Raw genomic sequence first — 15,791 nt, 5'->3', positions numbered from 1 at the left:
TTAGGGTAAAAACCACGGGCAAGATGAAAAGATTTCCACTATAATATTTTACTGGTGTACAACTCACTCACTGTGTTTCCAAAGAGAACACACACTCTCTTAATACAGGAGAACAAACACCTCACAAATATTATAGTACTAAACACTCAAATGCTTATAAGATGAGAGAAAACTCGAAAAAGGGATGATTTCAGAATGAAGGGGGGAGCTCTATTTATAGAGCCCTTTGTCCGTGTGAACACGCGTTAAAAACGCGTATTCCATCAATTCTGCGAAACTTCCTACAAAATAGGCAACACACATTTATTACATGTTTTCCTTTCCTGTGCTGCCTTTCTTGACTTTTCCAATAGGGGCTGCCGATCTAGGGTCCTTAGGGGCTGTACATGTCGAGGTTTATGTTAGAACAACCTGAGAGGGCCTCGGTTCAGGTCTATGCAGGGAAAAGCCGTTCGTTCGGGTGCTAGTGCGCGCATAAGGGCTAGATCGAGGATCGGTTCGGTCTCGCCTGTGAAAGGGGCGTCCCTAGCTCTGGAACAGATCATAAAGGGTCTGAACCATGGCCTAGGGTGGTTAAAACGTGGCTGAGACGAGGATAGGAACCGCTTGAGCGTTTTTAATTTGGGTGATGTTCAAGTGCACTTCGTGAGGAGCTAGCGGTCATGTGTGCTGTGTTTGTTGCTTGGGGCTAGTTCAGTGGGTTACACAGGTCCAGAGTAGTCCTAATGTGATCTAGGTGAGGCCGAGCCATGGCTGGCTCATCGGGTCTATGCTAGGAATGAAATAATGGGGGGTTAGCTCACTAAGGACAAGACTTGCATGTGCTGTAATTTCCAGCAACTCTCAGGACTTATCCGAGAGGTTAAGAGCCTATTATTGACTGATTTAAGGGTCTTTTAAGTGTTTGTGAAGTGTGGTAAGAAGTTGGGAAGAATTTGGTTAAGTTTCGAGTCGATTCGGGTTAAAACCGGGACCCCGGTCTAAGTTTTAAACAATTATGTTAAGTTATGAAATGAGCTCGAGTTTACATCTAGGGATGCTTTTAAAAATGTTTGGGACATTTTTAGCAGTTTGGTAAGCTTCGGATCAAAATAATGGGTTTTGGATTTATTCGGGATTTAATCGCCGCACGAAAGGTTAATTAAAGAATTAATTGAAAGCCTAGATTTAAGCTTAATAAAATTATGGAAAATTATATTTAAGCTGAAATAATTATTAGAAGTCTAAGTTTTTAATTTGGGAATTTTATGCTAAGGTTTGGTTTAATTCGGGATTAAAACGCATTAATAGGTTATATTTAAAGATTAATTTAAAAGTCATAGATTTAAGCCAATTAAAAATATGGGAAAGTTGTTGTAAGCTTAAATAATTATTTGGGACGTGTTAGAGTCAATGGAATTAAGAAAATGTCAAAGAAGTGAAATTTTACGTCTATGGGCAAAACGGTAATTTTTGGGTTTCCAGGGACAAAATGGTCATTTTGCACCCGGGGTGAGATTTTGGTCCTGACAGCGCCCTGAGCACAAATTTACTATATTTTAAAGGTTTATGCATCATGATCACGATTTTTAAGATTTTATGAAAATATACGTTGCATGCTTGGTTTAAAAGAAAAATTACGTATATGCATGTTTTTATTAAGTGGTGAATATGATGATGTTTTTGAAGGATGGGAGTTGGTTGTGACTGACGATGTATATGTATACGATGATATGATTGGAGATATCGTGAGGGAAAAGGCCCCAGAGGGAGCCCGTTTACGGGAGAAGGCCCCAGAGGGAGCCCGATGATCGTATTTCCATTGACATGATATGATGAGCTGAGGCCCGGGCTCAGTGGACGGGTAATGCTGTCGCTGATGTCCCTCGCCGCCGGGTACCACGGTTACATGTAGATGGATCCATCGATAGAGCTGATACGAAAGTCACAACTAATGAACTGAATTCAATTAAAAAGAAAATGTATACGTATATGATGACATGAGATGACATGCTTTGAGACGATATGATTTTACACGACACGTATACGTATATGATGACATGAGATGACATGATTTGACACGACATGATTTTATACGACACGTTTATGTTCATGTTTTAAAGTTCATGAAAGGTATGTTGGCATTAAACTTTTAAGTTCATGAAAGACATGTTGAGTATGATATTTTTCACTGCTGTGTGCTATGTATATGTACTTGTTATTCCTGGTACAGGTGTGTTGAGTCTTTAGACTCACTAGGCGTGTGTGATGCAGGTGAGCTTAATGATGAGAAGACTGGAGGTGCCGAACTCTGAGTAGGCAGACCTGGTGGGGTGACACGACCCGAGGACCATATGTTTTCCGCATTACGATTTATGAGATTGAGAGGAGATGAATATTTTCTTACGATGATGATTTTATCATTTTTACACGTTTACGTTTACGTATGATGTTGGATGAGTTTAAGCTTTTAAAAAAAAAATATTCCGCATAATTTTAAAAATGAGTGAGACGTTACACTTTATATGACTTCTAGTTGCAGAGATACATTAGCAGTCGTTGATGCTGAAGCTAATTTAAATCTTTTTCATTGTAGGATTGGGCATATGAGAGAGAAGGGAATGAAGATGCTTGTATCAAATGGGAAGCTACCAGAATTAAAGACTGTTGAACACAAGCAATGTGAAAGCTGTATCTTTGGAAAGCAGAAAAAAGTGAGCTTTTCAAAAGCCGGTAGAGAATCGAAAACAGCTAAGTTGGAGCTGATTCATACTGATGTATGAGGACCATCTCTTGAGAAATCCCTTGGAGGCTCAAGATATTATGTCACATTTATCGACGATTCTAGCCGAAAAGTTTTGGTTTATTTTCTGAAAAATAAATTTGATGTTTATTAGACCTTTAAAAGATGGAAAGTCATGGTCGAGAATGAGACCAACTTGAAGGTGAAGTGCTTACGGTCTGATAACTGTGGTGAATATGAAGATGATGAGATCAAGAAATATTGTTCACATAACAAGATCAAGATGGAGAAAACCATTCCTGGTACATCTCAACAGAATGGTGTACCCGAAAGGATGAACATGTCCCTAAATGAATGTGCTAGGAGCATTAGACTGCATTCTGGATTACCAAAATCATTCTGGGATGATGCTATTAACACTATAGCATATCTGATCAACAGAGGATCTTTGATGGATGTATGGTCTCAAACAAGCTCCAAGACAATGGTACACGAAGTTTGATGGATTCATGAGTACTAATGGTTAAACGTCTACTAGTTTTAAAAAGTGTGGAAATATTTTTTTTAAAAAATAAAAGCTCGCATTTTCGAAATAACATATAAAAATGATCTTAAGTATTTGACAATAAAGATAATGCAGTTTAAAATAATCAAACTCATCCATGATCATACAAAAACATAAACTAATAAAAATATTAAAATCATCAACGTATGAAAATATTCATCTCCTCTCAATCTCATAGATCATAATGCGGAAAACATGTGGTCCTCGGGTCGTGTCACCGCACCAGGTCTGCCTACTCAGAGTTCGGTACCTCCAGTCTCCTCATCATGAAGCTCACCTGCATCACACACGCCTAGTGAGTCTAAAGACTCAACACACCTGTACAAGGAATAACGAGTATATATACAGGCACACAGCAGTGAAAAATATTATATTCAACATAAATTTCAGGAACTTAAAAGCATGAACATAAACGTGTCGTATAAAATCATGTCGTGTCAAATCATGTCATCTCATATCATCATATATGTGTCAAAACAGCTCATTGTGTCGTCAAAAACTTAAACATTTTCTTTTAATTGAATTCAGTTCATTAGTTGTGACTTTCATATCAGCTCTATCGATTGATCCATCTATAAAAACCGTGGTACCCGGCGGCAGAGGACATCAGCGGCTCCATTACCCACCCACTGAGCCCGGGCCTCAACTCATCATATCTCATGTCATCGTATACATATACATCGTCAGTCACAACCAATTCTCATCCTTCAAAAATATCATCATATTCATCACTTAATAAAACATGCATTTACGTGATTTTTCCTATAAACCAAACATGCAACGTATTTATTATAATTGCGTAAAATCATAAAAACGATACATAAACATTTAAAATATCATATTTTTGTGCTCAGGGCGCTGCCACGACCAAAATCTCACTCCGGGTGCAAAATGATCATTTTGCCCTTGGAAACCCAAAAATTATCGTTTCAACCCTGGACTTCTAAAATTGACCAGAAGCTTACAAAACTCCTTAAAATATTCCAAAACATTTTCAAAAGTGATCCTAGACGAAAACTCGAGTCCAAAATCAAACTTAATTGATTCGTTTTAAAACTTGGACCGGAGTCCCGGTTTTAACTCGAATCACCTCGAAACTCAACCAAATTTTTCCTTACCATATCTTACAAACACTTATAAGTCCTAAACCAATGTAACCAAGCCCCTGAACCCACGGCTGAAACTTCCAGGAAATAACAACTCTCGGCCCACCCCCCACTGGTACACTTATATTTCAACACTTGTCTCCAACACCTTATATATTCATTCCACCTCCTACCATCACGTGTCCAGCATTTAAGGCTCATCGTTTAGTCCTTAATGACCCTAAAATCACCAAAATCAGACCCTTAAGTTTTGAATAAATCGCTGCTGGAAATTTCGGCACTTTTCTATTCTACATATCCTATACGCACTACTCGCCAAGTTTCGCTCCTAGCCCCAACACCGATGGTTCTAGACGTGGCTCGAGTCCTCCTAGACCACCCTAGCCCCCTATTGGTCCTACTCAACCCTTGGAACCAGCCCCATGCAGCCCAAACGTGTGTACAACCGAGTGGAAGCAAACCTCTCCAAATCTGCGGCCACCCTCTATCAAACCAAGCCCCTCGATTCTTCTTGCAGTCTGGTGAGGTCAGTCCAATAATGGTTTAATACCTTACAATCCAATTTCATACAGTCTTTTGAGGATTTTTCTACGGCTTTCTTGCACCGATTCGCTAGCAGCAAGAGGCACCAGAAAAACTATTTGAGCCTGTTTGTGATGAAACAACAAGAAGGCTTAAACTTTGTGAGACTATGTCCAGCGTTTCAATAGTGCAGCGCTTGAAATATCAGCGGCTACCCCTGAAATCATGATAAGTGCCTTCACACATGGATTGAGGGGAGGAGAGTTTTTCAAATCGCTGGTCAAGAAGCCTCCGTCGAGCTATGATGATCTGTTAGCTCGGGCGGAAAAATATGTAAATCTAGAAGATGCCCAGCAACATAGGAGGATGGAGCAGCAGCCTGGGGAAAGTAGAGTTGAGGGAGCGGAAAGAGGAGGTCGGAAGAGAGGTGCGAGGGAGAGGTATGAGGATAAAGCTAGGAGCGGAGGACAATTCTCATCTCATGTTCCTCTGGATAGGAGTCGTGACAAGGTGATGGAGGTAAGAGAGCCCGAGAGGAGGTGGGAGAAATCACAAAGGGTTGAGATCAATGCTACATTGCCTTCGCGGGACAGACGAGAAGGATCCTCATCAGGGAGTCGACAGAGGTCTCGCATGTCCCTTAGGCATGGTCAAGGCCCTCCATGGACAAATCAGAGGGTTGGAGAGCAGAGAGTGGAAGGTCGAGGTCAAGATGTCCCTCAGGAGCCCGTTGAACCGAGGAGGAAAATGAATGAGGATAACCACCCTGCGAGAGGAATGATTCGTATCATCTCGGGGGGTGCTACTGACGAAGATTCTGGGTGAGCTCGGAAGGCACATGGGAGAAGGTTGGAGAACTTTGAGATATCTAGGGGCGCAGACTTACCATAAGACCCCGTCATCAGCTTTGGGCCGGAAGACCTCCGAGGCATTGTGACTCCACATAACGATGCCTTGGTGGTGACGGCCACCATTGCCAATTATGATGTGGCGATGATATTTTTTGATAATGGAAGCTCTGTAAACGTCTTGTTCAAGAACACGTTGGATCAAGTGAAGGTGGAAGGATTTGAGTTTGAGTCAGTCTCCACCGCACTGTATGGGTTTGCAGGACACGCCATCCCGCCTTTGGGTCAGATTGTTCTTCCCATATCTTTGGATACTGATCCTCGGCGGGTAACAAAAATGATAGCCTTCATCGTGGTGGATACCCCGTCAGCGTATAATGGAATTATAGGATGGCCATCCCTGAAGGATTTCAGAGCCGTAGCTTCCACTTATCATCAGAAGCTTAAGTTTTCTGTTGGAAAAGGAGTTTGAGTCTTGTGCGGGGACCAAAAAGTCACGCATCGATGTTATGAAGTGATAGTGAGGGAGGAGGGAAAAAGAGCGCGTGTGGAGATTAACATGATTAGGAAAGGAATAAGTGGGTGACTTGGTCCTGTTAAATGTACAAGAAGAGTAGAGGTGAAAGTTGGACCCAAAGTTGGAAGGTGTTTTCATAGCGATCAAGAAGCTTAATTCTGGAGCTTACCACTTGGAGGATGCGCAAGGCAAGGCTTTGAAGAGGCCCTGGAACACATACCACCTTAGGAAATATTACTCTTGACTTTATCGTTGATGTATTTCTTCTTTTGAATTTGTCCTGTGTAATCGGTTTTTATTTAATAAAGACAAGTTCTTATATTAAGTTCGTGGATGTTGTTGTATTATGAGGATGATATGATTTAAATTTTTCCTGCTAAGGCATCGCCTAGCAGAGGAGTTAGGTGTGAGGGTGGATAATTTTTATTTTCCTGTTAAAGCATCGTTTAGCAGAGGAGTTAGAGGGTGTGGACAGAAAGTTAAAATTTTCCGACTAAGGCATCGTCTAGCAGAGGAGTTAGAGGGTGAGAGTGGAAAATTTTTATTTTCCTGTTAAGGAATCGCCTAGCAGAGGAGTTAGAGGGTGAGGGTGGAAAATTTTTATTTTCCTATTAAGGCATCGCCTAACAGAGGAGTCGGAGTGTGAGGACGGAGAATTAAAATTTTCCGGCTAAGGCTTCGCCTAACAGAGGAGTTAGAGGTGAAGGCGTAGAATTTTTATTTACTTACTTGGGCCGAGTCTAGTAGAGGAGCAGAGGTGAGGAGATTGAGATTAAATTTTCCTACTAAGACATCGCCTAGTAGAGGAGCAGAGTGAAGCATAAAAATTAAATTTTCTTACTAAGACATCGCCTAATAGAGGAGCAGAGTGGAGTAAAGACATCTTTAAATTTTCCTACTGAGGCATCGCCTAGTAGATGAGCAGAGTGAAGGAGAAAATTTTTGTTTTCCCACTAAGGCATCACCTAATAGAGTAGCAGAGTTGGGGAGAAAAATATTATTTTCCTACTAAGGCATCGCATAGTAGAAGAGAAAAGTGGAGTAAAGATATCTTTAAATTTTCCTACTGAGACATCTCTTAGTAGAGGAGTTGAGTGAAGGAGAAAAATTTTATTTTCCTACTAAGACATCGCCTAGTAGAGGAGCAGAGTTGGAGAGAATACTAAGACATCGCTTAGTAGAGGAGTAGAGTGGAGGAGAAAAATTTATTTTCCTACTAAGGCATCGCCTAGTAGAGGAGCAGAGTGAAATAGAGAAATTTTTAAATTTTTCCTACTTAGGTATCGTCTAGTAGAGGAGCAGAATTGAGGAGAAAAATATTATTTTCCTACTAAGACACCGCCTAGTAGAGGAGTAGAGTTGGGAAGGAGAAAATTAAAATTTTCCTACTAAGGCATCGCCTAGTAGAGAAATTTTTAAAATTTTTCTACTGAGGTATCACCTAGTAGAGGAGTAGAGTAGATGAGAATTTAAATTTACCTACTTGGACTGAGCCTAGTAGAGGAGAAGAGTTGGAAAGAAGAAAAATTAAACTTTACCTACTTGGACTAAGCCTAGTAGAGGAGTCAGAGGTGAGGAGGTGAAACCTTTATTTTCCTGCTAAGGTATCGCATAGCAGAGGATACTGGGATGAGTTGGAAATTAAATTTTCCTACTAAGGCATCACCTAGTAGAGGAGCAGAGTGGAGAAGAAAAAAAAATTTCCTACTAAGGCATCGCCTAGTATAAAAGCAGCGTGCATGAGAAAATTTAAATTTACCTACTTGAACTGAGCCTAGTAGAAGAGAAGAGTTGGAGAGGAGAAAAAGCAAACTTTACCTGCTTAGACTAAGCCTAGTAGAGAAGTCCTGGGTGAGGAGGTGAAACCTTTATTTTCCTGCTAAAGCATCGCCTAGTAGAGGAGACTGGGATGAGTTGGAAATTAAATTTTATTTTCCTGCTAAGGCCCGGCTTAGCAGAGAGTTACGAGATGATGAGGTGGAGTTTTATTTTCCTGCTAAAGCATCGCCTAGCGGAGGAGTTAGGGGTTGAGGAGGTTGAAGTTTTATTTCCCCTGTTATGGACTATTTTAGCAGAGGATTCAAGGGCGCAGGAAGTGGAATTATTTTCCTTCAAAAGCTTAGTAGATGACCTTGAAGATGGGGGCGACGAGGGCATACTGTGTTAGAAAAATTTATTTGGTTGGTCGTTAATGAACGATGTATACCTCTGCGAAAATTATGGAGATCGACCTGCCCGGTCAGGCCGTGGGGGTTTGGGGGCAACGCCCCCAAAAGCTCTTCAGAAAGCAAGGGGCGTGTTGGGTGAGCGTGGTGGTGGCTGAGCGAGTAGAGGGCAGGGCGAGCCTGTAGGGTAATGCGCGCTGGGGCAAGCGCTCGAGGGCGGACTGGTGTGTAGGCGAGGAGTTAGTGGGCGAGGGTGCGAGCAGGCGTGTGTGAGGGCGAGGACGAGCAGGCGAATGTGCGACCAAGGGCGAGCATGTGTGAGGGCGTGTGTGTGTGGGCGAGCAGGCAAAGGCGTGTTTGCAGGCATGCGGACGAGTGCGTGCAGGAAGTGGCGAGGGCTTGCGGCGAGGAGGAGGTGAGGGCTTTTGGGCGAGGCAAGCGTGCAAGTGGCTTGGGCTCGGCGAAGGGCGAGCGGCGAGGGCAAGATTGTCGAGCAGTGGGGCGAGAGGCGAGCGTGTAGGTGGCTTGTGCTCGGCGAAGGGGGAGCAGGCGAGGGCAAGCATGCACGATGAGGGGCAGTCAGGGCGAGGCACGCGCTGGGCGAGGGAAGTGCACGGCGAGTGGCATGCGGGCGAGGGCAGGCGTGCAGGGCAAGGCAAGGGTGGGGTTGTGCTGGGGGAGGGGCGTGAGCGGCGAGGGGTAGTCAGGGCGAGGGCGAGGGCGAGGGCGAGGGCTGTCTAGGGGGCAAGGGACAGGGTTGGCAGGTGGGAGCAGAAGAGGCGTTGCGCAAGGAGGGCGTGCGGGCGAGAGGCATGGGAGGAGAATGCGAGGTGACGAGGTCTTGCGACTGTTGGCGAGATGGTGTATGGGCGAGGTGAGAGGCAAGGGCTTGGCAAGGAGGTGCATGCTAGTGATGTGTAGGCGTGGGCGAGATAGTGGGGAGATTAGAATGAATTAAGAAGAGGACCCTTATTTATAGGGGAGGCCCAGATGAGGTCTAGCTTTTCAGAGGAGGAATTTTATTTAATTTGTTTCCAAATCCTTGGAGACTGACAAATAGCAGGGAGAAAATGCACAAATCACATATTGCATACCGAGGACAACACAATTAATCGAACTTCGAACCTACGATTCAGTTCGACTTGAAAGGGGGAGACTAGTAATGCCCCATGGACAAGCACGGCACAAACCAGATTTGGACCCCTGGCCCATCTTTAGCCCGAATGGAAGATATGCTCATCAAGGGTCCAGGTGCCCTCCTATAAAGATCAGGTTTGAGCGTATGATTTTACATTCACTATATTATTTTTCAGCAGCACCCTTAACTGCTCTCCACTCATATCCTCGGTTTCTGACTTGAGCGTCGGAGGGGCTATGCCAGGACACCCTCCTGGCCCCTTCTAACGGTCTTATTCTTGATTTCAGGCCCAGGACAATTTCGAAACTTGCGTCTGGACTAGTGACACTTGATGGAATCGTATCTTAAATTCCCCGTGAGAATCACATATATAAAAACAATAATGGCTATGGTTCGGTGTGTGGCAAGTTAAATGTGCTATATTTGAAGATTAGAAAGTTCGTTGATCTTTATTCCGGGAGCATGCGAATATTGATTATACCTGATAAATGTTTATGTAAAATAAAAATATAATTAAGTGATTTTTTTTCTTATAGCTATGAAATTTTTGTTTTTTGTTACGTATTTTTTAACGCACATGCAACAAAATGCGTACACATATATTAAAATTTAATATAAAATATTAGTCGGGATTTCTGTTTAACATAAACTGTAAAAAGTTATGTGCATTAGGTATAATTGTAACATTTGGTGGCATCACGCATCGAAATAATATATCATATAAATAAATAACTTAAACAAAAATAATTTAGAGATAATTATGCACATGTATAAATATTTGCGCGATGCTTCAGAGCAAAATAATCATTAGAAAAACAACTTGAGTTTACAAAAACCAACAACTAGTGATTCTATGAAAATTTGTCTTCCTTAAATTTTTAGAGAATCAAATTGCATCCTAAAACAAATATTAGATTAAAAACATATCCAACAAACGCAAACATTATGCCGAAAACTGGAGCAACAAAAACACGATCTTCAATCAACGTTTTCACAAGTGTTATCTTCAAATGTCTCCAACAATCACGGCAGCACATTGTAGCAACGATGACCTTTAGTCGGCGACGCTCTGAGACTTAATCATTCTCTCTAATAATATTTATCGCTATATCTCGTCATGCAAATGTCTTTTTTTCAGCCACGAACTTCTCCTCTTTATATAGACTCATTTCCTCCTAAATGTTATCTTAAAAAAATCTATAAATTATAGAAACAATAGTTTTATTAGAAGTAAACTATTTTAAACAATAATATCATCTAGAAAGCCAAAAATCTTAATTAATGATTTTTTCTTTCAGTATATGTTTTAAAAATAAAAGTAATTGTACGTACACCCAACTTTCTATATATCATGAATATTAACAAAATCATGCTAAGAGTATCGAGTAAAACTACACCTAAAAAAATCTTTAAATACTTGCTATTGTCGGTCGATAAATATGGGTATGGGATAATTAGGCCAAGTAGTGGAGGAATATTTAAATTGTCAACTCATAACATCAATCATCTTAAAATAAAGAATAGGTCTATTATGAGACGATTTCACGATTTTTTATATGTGAGACATGTCAACCCTACCGATATTCAGAATAAAAATTAATACTCTTAGTATAAAAAGTAATATTTTTTCATAAATGACTCAAATAAGAGATCCGTCTAACAAAATACGACCCATAAGACCGTCTCACACAAGTTTTTGTCTGAAATAAAAATTGCCAATATAGTTGACTTCCAAGATTCCTTATTATTATTATTATTATTATTATTATTATTTAACCAATTTAAGTTCATAATTTGGTTTGTTTAACCAAGCTACGAGGATCAATTTAAAACTGAAGTTGCTAAAGTTATTATGACAGAATGCCAAAAATCTTTCATATTTCAAAAACTTGCCGTTGTCTGGTGAGAGATTTAAATGATAAATATGCAATTATGGTCGACTTCCAAGATTAATTTAAGGGCTACAATAATTACTTTTTTTTATTACTAACACACTTACCTATAAAACCATGATGAGCTCTAACAAAATTTTATAAAAAAATATATTATCATTGTTTACTAAAAAATATTCACTTGCTCTCGGAGCCAAGAATATCAAATATTTCTATATTTTTATAGATAATTAAACTGGTTACATGCACATAATTATCTCAAGGTCAAGCCTCTCAAATGCCATTGTACAATGAGCTCATATTTATTCTTGCTTTACATAAATGGTTAACACAAATTACCAATATGAATTAACCGTAACTAAAAGTACGGCTTCCTAGTCGCAACTTGATCCATTGATCCAAAAGTCGGAAATCTATAGATGATTCCTACGGGTTTAAAAGGTGATTTTCGTGAATGTAGCACTTTGTTCCGCAGGTCTAAGAAGTGATCACTCACACACACGTCGTCATTTGCGTTCGCGTAACACTTATTTCCATGTGTTTCTACCGGTGATCGTCTTTGATACCGTTTTGCCACCTCTCGGATCTAGGTTTTTGCAAGCGTGATGGTACAATGAACACCTATAACAACCACTTCCTACTCATCCACTCTTTAAAAAAAAATTTAACCCGAGTTATTATAGATATATTATAACCACTTATAAATAAAGTGTGATGACTCACTCACTACACATTAACATAACATTTGCGATAAAAATATGTAATTATAAAATGAAACAGAAGTAAATTCAATGACTTAAAAGCTCGAGTGCCTCAACTAATGTCCTTTCGAACCTGCCGATGTCAATGGTAACATTCTGATTTTGCAAGTAAATGGAACTCAGTTCATCCCATCCCTTTCTAATAATGGATGATGGATCTTTCAAAACTGGATCTTCGCTTGAATATTTCGAACTCAAGGAACTCTCGTTCTCTCCTATCTCATATTCCAAGTACTTTAACTTCATATGAACGGAAGGGTTTCCAAAAGTAGCTTCAGCAAGCCATCGTAATGATCCGAAGGGAACCACTTGAATTACGACGGCATTTTCTGGCAAGAAAATCATGTTGGCTAAGCCAGCTCCATGTATTCCCATCAGCACGTCGCAAGAATTCACAAGACGTGCGAAACTTGATAAATTCTTCCATCTTTCTGGTTCTGCTAAAACGACATGGAAGCCGACTTCGCTTGCTGCTCGAGAGACTTCACCATGGTTCATCAAGATTCGTGTTCCTTTCCTCTTTATGATCATGATACGTGGCCTCGACCCTGTCAAGTTATCCCCCTTACTTGTTATGTTACGAGTAGACATAGCCCGTGTTCTCTCCAAGGGCAAGGAATATGTTTCTCTAATTAGTCGTCTGAAGTTGCTCATTGAGAGACCAGACCGAGTGATTATGAAGTGTTTTTCAAAGTTCAGGCCAGCAACCAATTTTCTGAAGCAGTGTACTTGTTTCTGTATGTCAATGTCTATAATCTCATGTCTGGTGAACTTTTCGAGTAATTCATGGTATTTCGACAGCCACGAAGACTCGTAATCACTCGCCAGAAACAGCACATCCCTCTTGAAATCAAATGAAGTTGTATACAAAGGAAGTATCAAATCCGCAAAAGCATGGTAAGGGTTATCTGAATATCCACCAGTTGAGAAGAGTACTGCAGGAGATTTATGATTTTCAGTACACTTGGGAATGTTAACGTTGATTCCTACAATTTTTACATTCCATTTCTTGACACCCTCAATTCCCCTTCTCGGGTAAGGCTGTATACTCCATGAGATAGTTGAATTTCCGGCGATTTTTTGGGTAGATGTTGCAAAGAATATGGTGGAGGAATTGCCTTCAATCCTTATATCTCCTTCCATCTCACAATAATCCGCATCTGCATCTGCCTTTAAGATTCTGCATATCGGCTCCGGCGGTGTTCTTGTTTCAACTTCTGGAAATTCTATACGAATCACACTATTTATAACATACAAGTCTTTGGTGATTAAAGTGGATCACAAATATATTAGTATAGTACCGCAGGGGCAATGCATGTATTCACCTGTTGGCTCGGAAGTTTCAACCGTAGCATTCGTTGGCAATGGCAAGTTGACACCAAGATTACCAACTGCGGAAAAGTGGCAAGTTAATTTGTATCGAAACAAGCATCGATCCAATATCCACTTGCGACGAAACGAAAGGTATAAAGCTATACACTCACCAGACGTGGAGGGAAGCAAATGAACCCTGAAAGTTGAGCAAATTCCAATTGTGAACATGAATAATATTGCACAACTCAGACATCTGAGTCGTTTGCAATTGTAGTACAGAGTGAGACCTTTTGCAATGACTTGATCATTCATCGTTAGATAAGCGTAAGTCCTGGTTTTTATTCGAGTGTGGTCACGATGTAACTCAAATTTTACGTCAAGACGACGAAAAAGCTACACAATAGCATTTCTTTGCACTATTCAAATCTTGAATAGTGGGAAATGCATAAAATATATACAACGTAGAGTTTAATAATCTGTGGGAATGTGTGCTTTGCTTCGGTGTGTGGTACGTTTAATGATATTTAATTATCAGTTATGCTAATATTTTTGTTGCAACACGGTCTCGGAGGTGCAACCGTGCCCTGAATTCTCAGTGACCGCCGTGACTCAGTGAGTATCGTCGCTGCCCGCCACCGCCAGTCATCGCCTGTCGCCGTCGAATAACTCCAACGGTTCAAAAGCTATGGTTTGCTTATTGTGACGTCGAGTTTCTTTAGTCTTTGTGTAGTGAATATCTTACCATTTTCTAGTTATGTGAAAATATGATGGGATTTGAGTATTCCAAATGAATTTTTGGGTAAAAAAATTTGATTTCAAAGTATGAAATCTCGAAAAGTGTTAATATAAAATGAATTATTTATTTATTTATTGAAATTTTCGTTAAAAATTTCGAGGAATCCGAAGATGGTCGTATGTATAATTAATTTATAGTTAGAAATATATTTGAGACGGACAGCTGACAATCAGTAATAATTTATTGTAAGTCAGATTCTTTAATTATAATTAACGTGTTACGTACTTAAACGGGTTTGTAGATATTGACTCCAGGAGCACGCGAAAATATATAATAAATATTTATGTAAATGAAAATATAATTAAATATTTTTTTATAGGTCGTTTACTTTTTTTTCAGATAGGTTATGAGACAGCTTTATAGAATTATATTCGTGAGACTGGTTGATTTGATCTATATAGAGAGGGAAAAGTAATATATTTTGTATAAAAAATAATAATTTTCAATAATTGAGTCAGATATGATATTTGTATCACAAGAATGTATTTCTGGATAAAGATTATGGCAAACTGGATGGGTCTGGTCTTTTGCTGACTCAACCCCCCATTAAAAAAAAAATAAGTAGGTTTTTAATTTTTTATGTGTTGAAAATAAGAGTTTGAATTATTGAATGTTGAAAATAAGAGTTGTAAATATTGAAAATTAGTGTGTAATGATGTATGCAATGATGTATTTATTTTTGGATTATTTACAAAGAAATTCTATAAACGTGTCTCTCAATTTGTGAAGAAAAACACAATTGAGTAGAGAAAATTTTATAAATTGTGTAGTTTATTATATTTTGTGAGTTTGAGATTTTTATTTTTTATCGTGAATTTTTACTTTTAACACGTTATCAGCACGATACTCGAAGTTTCGGTTCTCAATATTTTTCCAAAGTCCAAAACACAAGAAAAATATAACAATATTCAAAAGTAAGAATGTTTGTGTTAAAAATAATAGTTGAAATGATTGAATGTTGAAAATAAGAAATGTAAATATTGAAAATTAGTGTGTAATGATTATGCAATGATGTATTTATTTTGGATTATTTACAAAGAAATTCTATAAACACGTCTCTCAATTTGTAATGGTTGTGTACGTGTTTTGCATAAGTTGTCAAAAACTGAAAATATGGTGCAAAACAAATCGATTGACATAAGAATCGTAACAAAATTTTTGACAACTTATGCAAAACACATACACAGCTATTAGTACAAAAATGAAGATTCAAATTTGAATATGTTTCATAAGTATATCAAGAAGAAACGATCGAGAAAAAGAATATAAAAAACATTAAAAAATATTCTAAAACATATTAGAAAATATATATTATATCTTTTCGGTTCTATATTTTTTCAGTATTAATATAATTGATAGAGATTTCATGATTCTCATCAGTTTGTGGTTCTACCAGAACATTTTTATCATCATATATTTATGTCGGAATATCATTATCTATTTGT

General features: G+C 39.2%; 2 protein-coding genes across 2 annotated transcripts; one reads left to right on the top strand and one right to left on the bottom strand.

Moving 5' to 3' along the window:
- The first annotated feature begins 3,005 nt into the window (after positions 1-3,005).
- LOC140805601 (uncharacterized) lies at positions 3,006-6,235 on the top strand. Its single transcript, XM_073161862.1, has 4 exons — positions 3,006-3,209; positions 4,966-5,042; positions 5,104-5,736; positions 5,821-6,235. The coding sequence occupies exons 1-4, from the start codon at positions 3,006-3,008 to the stop codon at positions 6,233-6,235; spliced, it is 1,329 nt and encodes a 442-aa protein (XP_073017963.1).
- Positions 6,236-12,263: 6,028 nt separating this feature from the next.
- Positions 12,264-14,040, bottom strand: LOC140804843 (alpha-1,3-arabinosyltransferase XAT3-like). The gene is made up of 3 exons (XM_073160998.1): positions 13,721-14,040; positions 13,562-13,627; positions 12,264-13,462 (listed from the first exon to the last, which is right to left on the bottom strand). The coding sequence occupies exons 1-3, from the start codon at positions 13,860-13,862 to the stop codon at positions 12,264-12,266; spliced, it is 1,407 nt and encodes a 468-aa protein (XP_073017099.1). The 5' UTR covers positions 13,863-14,040.
- Positions 14,041-15,791: the final 1,751 nt, after the last annotated feature.

This window comes from Primulina eburnea, chromosome 11 (genome assembly GCF_022965805.1).
Source record: "Primulina eburnea isolate SZY01 chromosome 11, ASM2296580v1, whole genome shotgun sequence".
Lineage (NCBI taxonomy): Eukaryota > Viridiplantae > Streptophyta > Magnoliopsida > Lamiales > Gesneriaceae > Primulina > Primulina eburnea.
Note: the sequence above shows the minus strand (reverse complement) of the source record. Positions and strands in the feature narration are given on the sequence as shown.

Excerpts from the sequence above, each read along its gene's own strand:
- LOC140805601 (XM_073161862.1), top strand. The coding sequence starts at position 3,006 with ATGGAGAAAACCATTCCTGGTACATCTCAACAGAATGGTGTACCCGAA. Across the intron at positions 3,210-4,965 it reads AAACAAGCTCCAAGACAATG|TCTTTTGAGGATTTTTCTAC; the intron begins GTACACGAAGTT and ends AATTTCATACAG. Across the intron at positions 5,043-5,103 it reads CAGAAAAACTATTTGAGCCT|TGCAGCGCTTGAAATATCAG; the intron begins GTTTGTGATGAA and ends GCGTTTCAATAG.
- LOC140804843 (XM_073160998.1), bottom strand. The coding sequence starts at position 13,862 with ATGAATGATCAAGTCATTGCAAAAGGTCTCACTCTGTACTACAATTGC. Across the intron at positions 13,628-13,720 it reads TTTGCTTCCCTCCACGTCTG|TTGGTAATCTTGGTGTCAAC; the intron begins GTGAGTGTATAG and ends ACTTTTCCGCAG. Across the intron at positions 13,463-13,561 it reads TGAAACTTCCGAGCCAACAG|AATTTCCAGAAGTTGAAACA; the intron begins GTGAATACATGC and ends TGATTCGTATAG.